The sequence below is a fragment of the Elgaria multicarinata genome, chromosome 5 (genome assembly GCF_023053635.1).
Source record: "Elgaria multicarinata webbii isolate HBS135686 ecotype San Diego chromosome 5, rElgMul1.1.pri, whole genome shotgun sequence".
NCBI classification, from domain to species: domain Eukaryota; kingdom Metazoa; phylum Chordata; class Lepidosauria; order Squamata; family Anguidae; genus Elgaria; species Elgaria multicarinata.
Genome location: NC_086175.1, coordinates 109988789 through 110004566, shown reverse-complemented (window position 1 = coordinate 110004566; position 15778 = coordinate 109988789). Strand labels below are relative to the sequence as shown.

At 45.7% G+C, this 15778-nt stretch overlaps 1 protein-coding gene across 1 annotated transcript in view; it reads right to left on the bottom strand.

Moving 5' to 3' along the window:
* Positions 1-13332, bottom strand: part of FLT1 (fms related receptor tyrosine kinase 1) — a 161773-nt gene extending 148441 nt beyond the window's left edge. The window contains exon 1 of the mRNA XM_063127004.1: positions 13057-13332. Coding sequence (XP_062983074.1) covers positions 13057-13123 — 67 coding nt within the window. The 5' untranslated portion in view covers positions 13124-13332. The remainder of the gene's footprint in view (positions 1-13056) is intronic.
* Between the last annotated feature and the right edge of the window lie 2446 nt (positions 13333-15778).

The following is a 15778-nucleotide window of genomic DNA, read 5'->3' as shown; positions in this document are numbered from 1 at the left end:
ACGGGGAAGAAAGAGGAAGCAAGCAGTGATCATGTGATCCATTCAGTTGGCATTTTTATGGTGCAACCTCTCCTGCACACAGCAGGAAATAGCGCCAATTAGCATTACAGCCAGAAAAATCAGATTTTCCGGGTGGTATTTTGAAGTGGGAAAAACCAGAGAAGGAGTGGGAGACACCCGGGATCAAAATGTCCCATGAAGATCCGTGAGTGGCCAGTCATGAGTGTGCCATAAAGCACTCATCTGATGACGCCCTTAGTCAGAGCTCTGAATTCAATGGGCTTTTCTGGAAATCAGACCCCGACCCCTGTGAGGTTGGAATTCTGACTTTAGGAGGGTGGAAGAGGTGTGTTGGGGTGTGCCAATGGGCAGGGAGGGAGTAGCCATGGATCTGATAGATCTGGTGCCCTGTGAGCCCCTGACCATGCCACCATACCCGAAAGTATTTAGACCAACTCAAGAGCTGGTCTAAATGTTTCCTTCCCGTTACGAACAATGTGAAGGATGGATTTTTAATCTCCATCTGCTGATGGAGAAGCCCCGCCTCCTCCTGACTTCAGCCCTATTGACACATGCCAACAGGACATAGGCAGGATTGGATGCTCGGCTCTCTCAGGGCATGTCTCCACCAGTTGATACCCTGGGGATCGTCCCAGGATCATCCCTGTGCATCCACATGACGCACAGGGGATCCCGGGAGCAGGGAGGGATGATCCCTCCATTTCCCCGGGATATCAGCAGGCCCTTTTAGCCTGATTCTTCTCGCAGTCTCAGAATCGTCCCGAGACTGCAGGAAGTGTGGGTGCCTGTTGCGGCTTTGTCCCTCCTCCTCGCAAGTAAACGTGAGGAGGCAGGAACCGGGCACAGGGCACAGAGTTCTTCAGGCGCTCTGTGCCCATCGGGGGTGGGGAGTGCAAGTGTGCTCCTCTCCTCGTTTTTTAAAAAAATGGTGGCCGCGATGTCCTTCCAGGACATTGCGTGGCCATCTGGACACCCAGGGAGGATTGCGGAAGCCATTAAGTCCATGATCCTCCCCCTACACCCTTGTGGTGTAGACATGCCCTCAGTTACTCAATACTCGGTGACCCAGCTGAATGTGAATAATATACTGATGCCACGGAAAAGTACTGCGATAGAGGATATAGTCTGAATTCTACCAGTAGTGTTTTGACTGTCATGGCTTAAATTCATTCTCAGTAGTCATACAGTGATAAACATTGAACCCAAAAAATCTCAATAATTACTTCCTTTTATTTATTGCTATAAATGTTATGCACATATCTGAAATAAATATATCTGCTGGCTGACTAATTAATTTTACGATAGAACCCTAATATAGTATTCAGGAAAGCTGCCGTTTTTTGGGTTGCTTGTTTTTTTTTGGGGGGGGGGGAAGTTAGCAAGAAACATCTTTGTATCTGTTTCCAGATCAGCTGCTAAAAAGGAAACTGCCTCAAACCAATAAAACTTAATTTTTAACGTTTTACTATTACACACACACACACACACACACATTATATTCAGGACTTTGTAACATTGCTATCTTGGTTTTGAAAACCAGTAAACCCTAGAGATATTTATTATGACTTGTTAATATTTACACACAGAGATAATCTCAAAGACTCAGAACAGCAAGAGTGTAATTTCAATAACTCCAGGAATAGATTCTGACATTGAGAATTGAGAAGGGAAAGCTGTCACAAACATGTGTAGCAAAGCCCCAGTGGCCTGTAAATGAATGAATGAAATTTATTCAGGAGGGGCAATTTTGAGTGCAGAAGTAGCAAGAGAGGGGGGAATGCTTAAACTATTTTTTCTGCTCCAAATCATTCCCCAAGCTGCCTCCTAAAGGGGTCCAAATTAATGTTTACTCCGTTTGAAGTCTACATTTCTTAGTCTTCATGATATTTTACTAGAGACTATCACGTAGCTACTGTAAAGAAACGTGGGGGGAGCTTTGGAGTTGTGTACCAGGAATAAACGAATAACAAACCCCAAATGACTTAAACATCTTCATTCACTTTCCCTCATACTGGGTTATGGCAAGGGTTTGAGTCACTTCTCTTATCAGAGAAGAAGAATCATCCCTTCCAAGCACTTTCCAAGACTCCAACCATGGTATTCATTCCCCCTCCCCCACAAGAATGAAATGTGTCACTTTCAGCCAGCAATGAGATTGCGAAGGTTTCAAAACCATAAAACTGGCACGGGGGAAACTGCGTATTATGTTTGATGATATCTTCCATTTACATTGCAACAGAATGCTACTGCATGGATAAACTATGAGAAGCCAACTGACCTTCCAACACCCTTAAGCTGGAGACAACTCCTTCAGACATAAGAAGAGCCCTCTGGATTGGACAAATGGTCCATATAGTTCAGTATCCTGTGGCAAGCCAGATGCTTCTAGAGAGCCCATAGTTGTGCATGAAGACAAATGCCCTCACTACTGCTTGCCCCCATTCCAAAAATTGTCACCTAGCAGCAGCCAGTCCATCAGGCTGCAGCAGAGGGAGTGATGAAATTCCATTGGCTCTGCTGAGACAACATCTCCCTCTGGCCCCTTCTTCTTCCATCAGCTCTCATCTAGCAGCAGCCATTCCGTTGGGCTGCTGCAGAGGGAGAAATCAAAAGCATAGCCAGCTCCGTCTGCTCTGCTCAGATCAGCTCCTTTTGGTTCTTCCTCTTCCTGAATAGCTTCCATTCAAGCTGGCAATTATAAGAACTTTGTCATTTACTTATCATAGAATCATAGAATAGCAGAGTTGGAAGGGGCCTACAAGGCCATCGAGTCCAACCCCCTGCTCAATGCAGGAATCCACCCTAAGGGACTGGTTCTCTGATTGCTTGTTTTCCTCTTCCCTTGTTATCCCCTTTCCTTTTGTGTTGTGTAAGCCTGAGATGGACTGTTTTGTCCGAGCCATAAACACAATCAGAGTGTAAATAACAAAGGCATGATGTTATCACTCTCCTGTGTTAGGATCGCTTACTATCCTAACATATTTAAATTATATGATTACCAATCATAATGAAATACTATGCATGCTTACACAGGAGAAAGTCACACTGACCCAGTTCACATGATTGGCGGCACCCACTGGGTTTATATAAGCCATGGTGGGTTGTGGTGTGCACAGGCCACCAATGTGAATATTCAAGCTGCAGCAGGCAGTCTTCACAGCTTATTTTGATGTGTGAACCCGGGCAGGGTGGCATGTTGCTGTCATTAACAAACCATGGGGTGGATTATTAATGATGGCAACAAGCCTCCCTGCCTGGGTTCGTATATTACAGCAAGCTGTACTAACCCTCCGCTGTGGCTTGAATATTCACAGTGGCAGCCAGCACACACTGCAACCCACTATGGTTGGTGCCGGTGATCATGCGAACTGGCCCACTGTGTTCAATGGGAGTTTCTCCTAGGTAGGTATGCATAGGATTACAGCCTAAACTAAGAACATTAGAAGAGCCCTGCTGGATCAGACCAAGGGTCCATCTAGTCCAGCACTCTGTTCCCACAGTGGCCAACCAGCCATTGGCCAGGGACCAACAAAGCAGGACATGGTGCAACAGCACCCTCCCACCCATGTTCCCCAGCAACTGGTGCACACAGGCTTACTGCCTCAAATACTGGAGATAGCACACACCCATCAGGGCTAGTAGCCATTGATAGCCTTCTCCTCCAAGAATTTATCTAACCCCCTTTTAAAGCCATCCAAATTGGTGGCTAACTATAGATGGGAAAACTAAAAAGAAATGTACATTTTTTAAAACAACGATTGACATTTTTGTGCTCTATTATGCATACTTTGAATGCAATCTTATTCCATTAAATTCCTTAGAGAAATGCTGTATCCAGGATATCTCAAAACTTCTTTAAATCACAATTACAACTCACAATACATCTGGAGCAGCTCACTCTTGACCATGACCAGTAGGCAAGCAACCCAAAAGGAGCAGAATCCAAATCAAGTGTTTATTTATATTTATTAATTAAGATATTCCTAACCCACCCTGTATCAAAAGATCTCATGGTGGAGTACGATCAATAAAGACAATTTGACATAAAATCATAAACCACAAGGTGGGTAGGGGGAGGTGCTAATCCAGCATAAAATCAGTAATGGCAAGTCAAACCAAGTTATGGTCACTGAGACCCAAAGGCTTAGGGGGAAAGCCAAGTCTTGTCTTGGTGCCAAAATGAAGCCAGTGTCAATGCCAGCTGGACCTCTAGGGGGGGAGGTGGCATTCTATAACCATGATGCCATAGCCAAAAAGGCCGTCTCTGACATCCCCGTGTAATGTACCACTCCCAGCGATGGGATGAAGAGGAAGGCATCCTCCGCATACTTTAAATCTTAAGTTTACTGGGAGAAAAGTCCCTCAAGAACCATTGGGATTGTAGCAGCTGGGGAAGCGTAGGGGCAATGCAGAACATTCTGTATCCCATAACAATCCGCTGGCATAGACTGGGGATGGGAAAGGACTCACAAATACTGCATGATTACTACTTTTTAAAAATATGCACGGTGAACATAGGAAGCTGCCATATACTGAGTCAGATCATTGATCCATCTAGCCCAGTACTGTTGGCACTAACTGGCAGCGGATCTCCAGAGTTTCGGGAAAGATGTTTTTCAGCCCTACCTGGAGATGCCAAGGGATTGAGGCTGGGACTTTCTGCAAACAAAGTAGGTGCTCTACCACTGAGTTATGGCCCCTTCCTGCTCAACTGGTACTGCCAACTGGGTGAAGAGCCAGAAGCCTGTAGGCTCCACTCACATAGTGAGCAAAGCTTTACCATGCCCCCTTTCCAATAGATTGCTAACCAGCTGCTGAAGGCTGAGTAACTTCCAGCTTAAGTCATGGATGGAACCAACCTAAGACTAGTTTCCTCATGGGTCTCTCTGAGTACTTAGAATCCTATAGTAGCCATTTAGTAAACAATAATCTATTACCATCCTAGAGGTGGTCAGGGATGATTATTATTATTTTGGTGTTTAACCAGCAATATGAGGAAATGGGTGCATGGCCTATGGTCTTTACTCAGTTGGTGCCACCATGCGCCAAGTTACCTCCTTCTGACAATAATCCATGCCTCCAGGAAAGCCAGCTCCAATTTTGAGTACCATTTGGAATATCACCCACCCACCCCGAATAAACTGAGTTAGCCCTTTACCAAAGACATTTATGAGAATAATGCCTTTATCTTGAAAAGCAGCAGCATTTCCAGAGCTTCAGACCTAATAAATCTAACATTTCTCCAGTGAGCAATGAAGTTACCCCTTGCACACCATTTCTCCAAAGGCTTGATCTGCATCTATTTTAAGGATCATTAAGCATGACTTACATGTTGTACTTTCTATTGCAAAATGTAATTTCCTGCCAGCCAACATGAGGAATTCAATCAAATGACCTCTATTAGAGTAAACATGTTATACAATAAGAAACACTTCTTACACAAGTAGGAGGGTGATCAAAGTCTCTTAATAGAAATTGAGCTCTCTCATTACCATCATTCTAAAAAAAATAATAATCTTGCAGCAAGGTTCATTTATTTTAAGGGTCAGGGTGAGAATGTGTATACACAAGTTGGTTTGAGTATACGGTGATGCTCAGGAAGGTAATCATCATTCCAATGGCTCAATATCATAGAGTTCTATTCTCAATTGGTATATTTCAGTGTAATTGGCTGGTGAGCTTTGGGACTCTTCAGAGATGGATGGATGGACTGCAATCTGATTTTTTTAAAAAATAATAATCAGTTGAGTTTTAGTCAACTGATTGATTAATCTATTGATTAAATTTGCATATGGGTAAAAAGAGTATTTCATAGAATCATAGAATAGCAGGGTTGGAAGGGGCCTACAAGGCCATCGAGTCCAACCCCCTGCTCAATGCAGGAATCCACCCTAAAGCATCCCTGACAGATGGTTGTCCAGCTGCCTCTTGAATGCCTCTAGTGTGGGAGAGCCCACAACCTCCTTTCTAAAGCCAGAATCATACTTTCTCATTCTCAGATGATAAAGAAATGTGTCATAGCAGGCATCATTTTAGGAGAACATGACATTGTTGTTGCTGATTTTAATTCTTTTAATATGCTTTATCATTGAGTTAATTTTATTTGTTTTTATTATGTATCACACTCTGAGAACTTAGGCTATAGGGTGATTTATAAATAGAAATAATAATGATGGTGACGATGATAATAATGATGATGATGAATTGGCCCTGTGCTATCCACAGTTGTTCATGCACACTTTAGAAATATCTTTATCTGTATATATAGACATGTCTTCTGCTCGATTAATTAGGAGCAACGATTTGGTCAATTAAATTTTTTTGAAGAATAAATAAATAAAATCTAACTAGTGAACAGAGGAATCCTATGGTCCCTGAGAGACAGTCCTACAGCCTCAGGAGAGGGAATCCAATATCAGGCTGTTCCACCCCCCACCCCCACCCCCCTAGTCCTGCCCCTTCACAGCTACCATGGAAAGCACCACTGCAGCTGCTCCTCTGAGGTCACAACAGTGGTATGGGGGTCAGGATGGTGAACAGAAAGGGGAGGGGAGAGGGCAGGATCTGTAGGACCTGCAGGATCCTATGGCCCCTCCGTTGTCATCCCCACCCACCGCTAGCAAGTCAGGTAGATGGCTTCATAGACCTGGCTAGCTGAATTTGTTTTTCTGTTTTTAAGGAAGAATGGGAGGTGAAATCACCTCCATCATTTCTCCTGCCCCGCCTGGATTTTGCTGGCAGGATGCAGAGGGTTCTGATTTAAATGGTGCAATGAAGAAAGAAAGAAAGAAAGAAAGAAAGAAAGAAAGAAAGAAAGAAAGAAAGATTGTACATTGTACAAGATAATCAAAATCACTCTTTTTGTTCCATTTTGTTTCATTGTTGCTAACAATTTGGTTTTCATTCATGATCAAATTCCTGATGATTAGCTCTCACAAGATTATTGTTACCTAGAGAAAATGGAGATGTGGCAGTGAGGTCCATTTTATTTTAGACTGAAATGTTTTACTAAAAGTTTGCCTTTCTGTCATTCAAAGCAGTAAAGTTAATAGGTATTTTTCTATTTTATCTCTCCCCTCCCCCTATTTTAGTTACCATCAGCTTTGTAACCCTATACCAAATGCATTGGATTACAACTCCCATTATCCCAAATCAGTATGGGGTTCCAGGTTGGGGAAGGCTGCCTTGTGTCCATATTCCGAGGCTTTATAGTCATGAATATCAGATTCAGGGGACAAGGAGCAGGAAGGACCTGCTGCTCCATGTCCTACTGAGGGCTTCTCAAAGGCATGTGGCTGCCTTTTTGCCACTGCCGAATTTTGGCAGCAGCAGTGAGGCATGGTGGGGGCACAAAAAGGACCAGGGGTGGTGGTCACATGCAGCCTGCAGGCCAATCCTGAGCTATATTATCTTTTCTTCTATATCAGAATTAAAAAGATGGAAGAAATGGTGGGAAAACACACGGGAAGGCTACAAATGGAAGATGATGATGTCTAGACGCCTGTACAATTCAGTGAACGAAGCAATGTGGTTGCACAATAAAAGTCTCATCTAGAAACATCCTAAAGCCAAGAATGGAAAATCTGTAAAAGTATATCAATGTAAACCATTGGTAAGTCTCAATAAATTCACTGGGACTTCCTCCAAGTAACCATGCAGAAGATTGCAACCTAAACCCATTTCAGTCCAAGTAGTCTACCTGAACTGGTTTAATCTGTCAGCTGCAGTGCAGAAAGTCTTTGCAACATTTGTCACACTTTCATGCTCATCTCTGCTCAATACATTATCCTTAGCATTGTGCAACCCATAGAAAATCCAGCTGAAACTCTATAAATCTGCTCAAATGTCTCCATGCAGTCTGGGTCCAAGAAAGGAAAACTCAAGACACAGTATTAAATTTCTCACTGAAAACTTAGTGTGATACTGACAAACTCTGCGTGTTGTTCTGCAACGCCTCTAGAATCACATCGCCTGGCAGGTTAGCCAGTCTGGATTAGCCACAAAGGATACATTCAACAAGGACCCACATCCAACAGGATAGGATCCAGGATCTATCTCATGTGGATGGAAGGGCTCCACTCACAGACAGTGCCTCTGCCTGATTTTCAGGTGTTCTCTGCCCACACAACAGTTCACCCCATTCATCACAGATCCCAAAGAGCTGCCATGGATAACAGGGCGTGGGGGGAGCTGCTTCTGCCAGTCCAGTTGCACCTAAATTTGGACCCAATCTATTGTATCTTCCTGATAAATGTATGTATAGAATATCCATGTTTCCAAACAGGTATTTGTCATATTCTATATTTTATAGGTGTGTAAATCTAAAACATCTTATGTGTACACACATATAAGACACAGAATATGGTCCAGCTAAAAAACACCTTAATGACACCTGAGTAAAGAGCTTTCACTCAGAAGTAAGCTATTCTGTTCAATGGGGCTTATTCCCAGGTAAGAGTGCACAGAATTACAGTCAAACATTGAAATGGCAAATCATGTCTGCAAAACGTGTGAACAAACACATAGATGCATCAGGGAACCACATTGTAATCAGGGCTCCCAGATACATGCACATAGTACATACATGATCAAGAATGCATGTCTTGTTGCTCGCACTTTTATGTGTTTGTCACAGGAAGCGCCATGGCAAACAGAATTACCATCTAAATTGTAAAGTATCCTCCCAGTGATTTCCGTGGGAAAGGTAAAAGTGCATGTTTAACTCTGCCACTTCCATCAATGGGTTTTGGCTGAATTGTACCCATAATAATATTTGAAGTGGCCCTTATCAGTCCATCTGGAGATTTTGCTCTCCTCTCTAACAATAATTCAAATACAGTTAGCACTACAGACAGAATGTATGTCCCTTTTACAGAGTTTCAGCTACAATTAACTTCAGCCTGTATTTTGCTATGGATTCCAGCAGCTTTGTCAATCACTAATATCGGAGCTGGGAGCTCCGATTTTAGTGAGGCAGCAAATTCACTCTGCGTTTCAGTTAGAATGCTTAAGGAGCTATCCAAGGTGCTGAACCTATTTGGGGGATAGGGTTCAGCACCTTAGATAGCTCCTTTGGAGTTCTGAATGGTTTTGATTGAAACCCAGAGCAGATTCACAGCCCCACGACATCGGAGTCACCAGTCTTCACTGCAAAGATATACACTCTCTGTGTACAGTCTTTTACTGCTGCCTTTGAAGACGGTTCGGAAGCTGCAGCTCGTGCAAAATGCAGCGGCCAGATTGATTTTGGGAACCAGAAGGTTCGACCATATAACACCTGCTCTGGTCCGCTTGCACTGGCTGCCTGTATGTTTCCGAGCCCAATTCAAGGTGCTGGTTTTGACCTATAAAGCCTTACATGGCTTGGGACCACAATACCTGATGGAACGCCTCTCCTGACGTGAATATACCCGGTCACTACATTCAACATCTAAGGTCCTCCTCCAGGTGCCTACTCCGAGAGAGGCTCGGAGTGTGGCAACGAGGGACAGGGCCTTTTCGGTGGTGGCCCCCAGACTATGGAATGATCTCCCTGACGAGGCTCGCCTGGCACCAAAGCTGCTATCTTTCCGGCGCCAGGTTAAGACTGCCCAGGCATATGTCAGCACATCTTAATCACCCACATGATTAGTTTTTTAACGGTTTTTAATGCTTTATGTGTGTATGTTCTGTGTTTTAGAGTTTTAAATTTTGTATACTTGTTTTTATCTCAATTTTAGAATTTCTGTAAACTGCCCAGAGAGCCCTGGCTATGGGAGCAGTATATAAGTGTAATAAATAAAATAAATAAATAAATACATGCACAGTAAGCTACCACAAGTTGCTTATAGGCTAAAAAAAAACGCTTACATGAAATTATATGAAGACGGTTTCATAAGTGATGATAAAATTGGGCTTTCCCCTCCGTCTAATTCAGATGGAAAGCCTACACCGGTTAAAATATACATCTCTCTCAAAGTCTTTGGATTTCTTTCCCCAGGGTTCATCAGCCCAAGACATTTGGCTGCCGGAGGGGAAGAACAAGGTAGCGGCCCTCCCATTCCCAACTTCAGAACTCCCCTCCTGGTTACTGGACCAGCCATTCAATCTTTCTTCAACACTGATGACGGGACAAGCATTCTCCACCACACCTGAAAGGAGCCACCGAGCTTAAGGAGCAGAAAGCAGGGCCCACAGCAATTTTCTACAGCACCTTGCTGCCGTCTGCCAGCATCTACCACCTGTGAAGACGACTTCACTGTGCCTATGGGTGGGGCCAGCCCTGTTCATCAGTGGCACATTCTGAACTACAGGCATTTTATTTATTTATTACATAGCACTGAGATGCACATTTGAGCATTTCTTACATTCTTTGCACTGTTGTGAATTTTCTCCACATGAGACACAAATCAGAAGTGAGCCCTTTTTAAATTCAGTGCATATTCTGGCCAGTGTGAGTATTACATTTATATTACTGACTAAGGCAAACAAAATAAAAAAAATAAATAGATTTAAGCAAATGTATGTCGCCTGTGAAAATGCCTATAAACCCTGTGTAATAGCAAAACTTGGATTAAAACTGAGCTGTGCTAACCCAACCCTAAGCATGTTTACTCAGAAGTAAGCCCCACTGAGTTCTATGGCACTTGGGGGGGATCTACACTACTGCTTTAAAGCACTTTAAAGCGCTTTATAACAGTTTTGACAACTGTTGGGGCCCAGGACACACTGCATATACAGGTTTCAAAACGTTTTCAAAGTGCTTTAAAGCGCTTTAAAAGCAATAGTGTAGATCCCCCCAGCTCCCATGTGAGTGGGTGGAACTCCTATCTTTTTCATAAAGCAAGTTTCATTTCCAAGCAATGAAACTCCCATCTCCATATATTTAGAAAGGAAGTGTTGACCACCAGTTGGATACTTTTGCTCAACCAGGACATGGATCTGTGTATAGCAAAACATCAGGCAATTAATTACACCACCTTCTTAAATTGCCTTTACTTGCAAGCCAGCCCTGCTGATGTCCATCTTAAACGTGCCCAAGGGGGCAACCTCATTTTCAAGGCTTTGTATAAACCAGCCTCCCCTAATCTAGTGCCCTCTGGATGGGTTGGGTTACAACTCCCACCCCCTAATGGGTGGGGATGATGGGAGTTGTAGTCCAAGTCATCTGGAGGGTGCCGGGTTGGGGCAGTCTGATCTTAAAACAGAGGAGAGAAGAGATGCCACCACCACCCTTCTGATCCAAATTGAGCTTGCCCAGGAACAGGTCCTGCAGCTCCGTTTCGCACTGCTTCTCTCCAGATTGCAAAGTACAATAATTCAGTATTTTCAATACTGATCACTTCCTCCTAATGTGGTTCAATATTTTTTTAAAGACCGGTTGCTTCCTTCTATTGTGGTTCAGTGCTACGGTTAACTGAGAGCTCGACCTTCAGAGCACCCACACATTGTCCCTACCCTTCCTTTCAAGGCATTTGATTTGCATTAAGAAAACATTGGCGCTGACTGAGCTGGCAGAGGGAAGGAAACGAATCGGGACTGTACACCACTCCACAACTCCCTTTCCTGATGGGTGGTGACACTTTCCGTGGTGTTGGGTTGGAAACAGAAGCTAGTCGCCTGCAGGCTCCCGTCCTAATGAGAATTTAAGTCAGTTTCGGTTAAATCACACGGCCTCTTCTTCGCCAAACATCCCCATCACACATTTACTTGAGGAAATGCCCCATTGCAAACAAGTTACCCTGCGCCCAGCGTGATCCTAAGCATGCCGACTCAGAATTAAGTCCCACTGAAACTTTCTCTCCTGCATGTCTAGGATGCCAGCCCCAGCACCCATTTCTATAGGCTGCAGCCCGTCTGCCAATGGGGATCGTTCCAACCCTTTTGCTTCCAGGTTCCCAACCCCATTTCAAGGTAGAAAATGGGTGCGTGGGTGGGGGTTACTTTCTATAGAGCGGACTTTGGATTCTCCAGCCAGCTCTAGTCTGCTTTGTTTTTATGCTGGTTTTCTACCAGAATTAAGACTGGCGCACAAGGCATATCCTCAATTATTTTTTATAAAAGTAAAGACATTTTTTTAAAAATCCCAGGCACCTTAGCTCCCCATCCCTAAAAGGTGCGCGCCCATTTCTTTTCCAGCCCAAGTTGGCGACTGGGACCATCAGAGCTCAGCTATGGTCGAATTAAGAGGGAGACAACGAGGGAAACAGATGTGCTCCAGTGGAATCACAGAGGAGAGCGCCATCCAGGTCTTTGGGGATGGAGAACGAAGTCCACGCCGTTCCCTGCGTGCGGGTTAGGGGTCTGCAGTTATTCTGTCATGATCCGCTACACCAAGCAGGACATGACACGTTGAAAACGGTTTGAAAACTGTATACTGAGTGTGTCCTGGGCCCCAACAGTTGTCACTACTGTTATAAAACGTTTTAAAGCAGTAGTGTAGATCCTGCGGCTGAAATGCGGCAACACGCACCTCCATCCCTACTGCATTCCTTTGAAGCCTCTCAGAAATATGCCTTGTCGCAGAGGCCATAAGGGTGGCTCGATCCAAGAGGACTCGGGCGTGAGGTCCCTCTCCCCCCACCCCATCCTTTATTACCTGTTCCCTTATATGAAAAGGAAAAGCCCGCCGGTTCGGTCAGGAGCCCTCATTCAGAGGAAGGAGGCTCGTCTTCCCACGGCTCTCTCCCTGGGCACTCTCCTCTGGAGCCGTCGGGGGAGCGCGCGGCAGAGAGGGGGACTCTCTCTCTTCTCCAAGCAAAAGCCTTGGAGAGGCCAAACGAGCGCAAGGTGCTGCCAAGCGAGCGCGCTGGTGCGCAACGGTTAAAAGAAAACCCCGACAGCCTTTGGGGCGCGGGGTGAGGGAAGCAGATTGGTCGGGTGCCGGCGGACCCATCGGGGAGCGTCGCCGTCTGCGCCCTGGTCTTCCCCGATGTCCGTCCATCGCCGAGTCCAGAAAGAGGCGCAAAGAGATGGAGCCGCGCGTGTGCGCCCAGGGCGCAGTGGGGACAGGCGGCCACCCCGTCGGGGTCCCCCCTTCAGTGGCACAACACTTACCCGCCAGAAGCAGCCAGGATCCCAGCAGCCCGCCCAGCACGGCCCCAGGGCACCCCCAGCCAAACATGTCGTTCTCCTTCTCCTCCTCCCGAAACGCCCGGAAAACTGGCGCTGGGAACTCGCGAGCCCTCGCCGCTCCGCGCGTGAGTCAGTCCTGCTGTCCCCCCTCGCCCGAAGAACCAAGATCCCGGCGCCGCAGAGGAGTTTCCAGCCGGCGATATCCTCCCCGCCTCTCGCTCTCTCCCCCGCAGGCAGTTCGGGATCGAAAGCACAAGGCAGTTAGTTATCCGAAGGGCGCTGAGCCTTCCCGGGCTCGGCCCCTTTATAACCTCCCCAACCCACACCCCACATCCTCCTTCCCAATCACGCCTCTCTCCCCCACGTCACTTGCTTCAACTCCCCCCCCCCCCACGCATTTACAGCGATACCTTCAGCCGATCCCGCTTCCTGCGTGGGGTGAGGAAAGCAGGAGACTCGAGGGCAGATTTCTGGATGTTGAGGAGCACGACTTTCCCCATCTCTGGCACGCTCTGATTCTCAACGGATCACGTTCGAGGGTCGAGTAGGGGGATGACAGAGGCCTTTTAAGCGCCCCGATTGCCAAATCGCAGTCCCCCCCGATCCCATACCTGTTACTTAAGAGGTCAGTCGCACATTAATGGCACTTCCTTCCAAGTAACAAGGCACCGCTCTTAGGTACCATAGTCTTCGCAGAAGTGGAGATTACTTTTGTGCAATATTTAGGATCGGGATGAAAGGAGGTCGAGATTTTAAAAGTGGACGATTCCCCCCACCCCCTTCACCCGACTGTCATCTCCACAAGACTGGACGTTTCCACGTTTTGCGAGTAGAATTGCGGGATAAGACTGGTCAAAATGTAGTGGAAGTTGTTAGAATGCTTAGGTACTTGAGAGCAAACTTTTGCATGCCTGCTCAAAAGAAAGTCCTATCGAGTTCAGTGGGTTTTAATCCCATGTAAGCACGCATAGGATTGCAGCTTAAAGCGGTGTAGCATCACTTCTGTGAAGCAATGGATTTGGTTGATTGTAAAGATGCCCTTTAAATTTAAACCCAGCACCTGAATCCTACAGTGGCTAAGTAGATGCCTTGGAGGAAGCCTTCAAGCAATGCTTGAAGAGGAAACTTTCCTCCCGTAGCAACTTGAGAGATTTACTGCCTCTGACCCTGGAGGTTCCATATAACCATCATGATCGATCTCTGTTAGACCCATAGGATTGGAAAATAGATTTTGCCCAAACCCTAAAACACTGTGCGACAGCCTTCCCTAATCAGATATCCTTCAGATGTTTTGGACTTTAACTCCTACCAGCTCCAGCCAACATGGCCAATGGTCAGCGATGCTGGGAGTTGTAATCCAAAATATCCGGAGGGCATCAGGTTGGGAAAGGCTGCTCTAAGGTATGCACATTTCCAGCTGTGTAACTCATGCAGGCACATATATGTTAGGGAGCTGGGATTGGGTGCATCACGGTGGCAAACATATTTGCCGAAGCATGTGAAACTCACAAAGAAAGGAAATTGAAAGGCATCGCTTGTATCTTATCAGCTCTTCCCTTCTGTTTTTCTCTTAAAATGCTGAAGAGGTAACCAGCCTTTTTCACTCTGATACCCTTCAGGGGGTTTGGACTTCAACTCTCATCAGGAATGCTGGGAGTTACAATCCCAAACATCTGGAGGGCACTGGGTTGGGGAAGGCTGGGCTACACTAACCCCATCCGGTTGTGCAATTTACTACTATCCCACTGAATTCAAGACCAAAACTTCTGTTTATCTCAAAAGTCCGAGGTTCCTCAAATCCCAAAGTAAGTAAGGTTTACTATGTCGTCATCTGAGGAGGCGCCCCCTGCCAGGATGTTGCTGTTCCAGGCGGGCGGGAGATGTTGTTCTCTGGCTTGGACATAGGCGTGTCATTGCCAATCGCTGCTGTGGCCAGGACGGATTCACGCAGCATCAGCGGCAGCCACAAAGATCATCACGATTCTCTCTTACTCTGTAGGCGGAGTCTGGTCCCCTTCTGCTGCTGATCGCTGCCAGAATCTCCACACTTGTCCTCAGACTTTGGGTCGGGGAACTCATCCACGCAAAATCAATCCATTAGGCACTACAATTTGAGGTGGGTGGTTCGGATTCAGAAGCAGCCCACGGAGCAACTAATACAATTCACTGCAATCCTGTGATTAGGAAGGATCAACATCTGATCTTGCACCAGGTGCCCTGCCTCCATTGTAGTTAGCAATCATTCAGCAGCAGCAACAAGCCAGCCTTTTTGAACTCAACTTTGAGTTGCAAAAGACCAGTCTGATTTAGTGACATCAAAATAATCTTTTTCTCCATATTGTCCCTGTTAGCATGTTCATTGTTTGATTGCAATGTGGGATGATCCACAATGAATACAAAAGTGAAGGGAGGGGAAGTATCTTCTAGGTATAGTGTATATGGCTATTATTTTTATTGCTGTTTTCCCTTTAGATGTTATTTTTCTCTGTATGACCCATGAGCATTTCTCAATGATGTGGTACGGAAATACATGTGACTTGTGGTAACACATTGTAATGTGCTTTGGACATGCATGTCTCTGTGATGGAGCAGTTAGTATTGCTTGCCAACCTGCACTAACAAAATAGCTCTGAGAGTGTATACAAGATCGGCCTTCCTTTGATTGCTGGGGATCTCACTGCCCTCACACCACAGCTCACCCAAT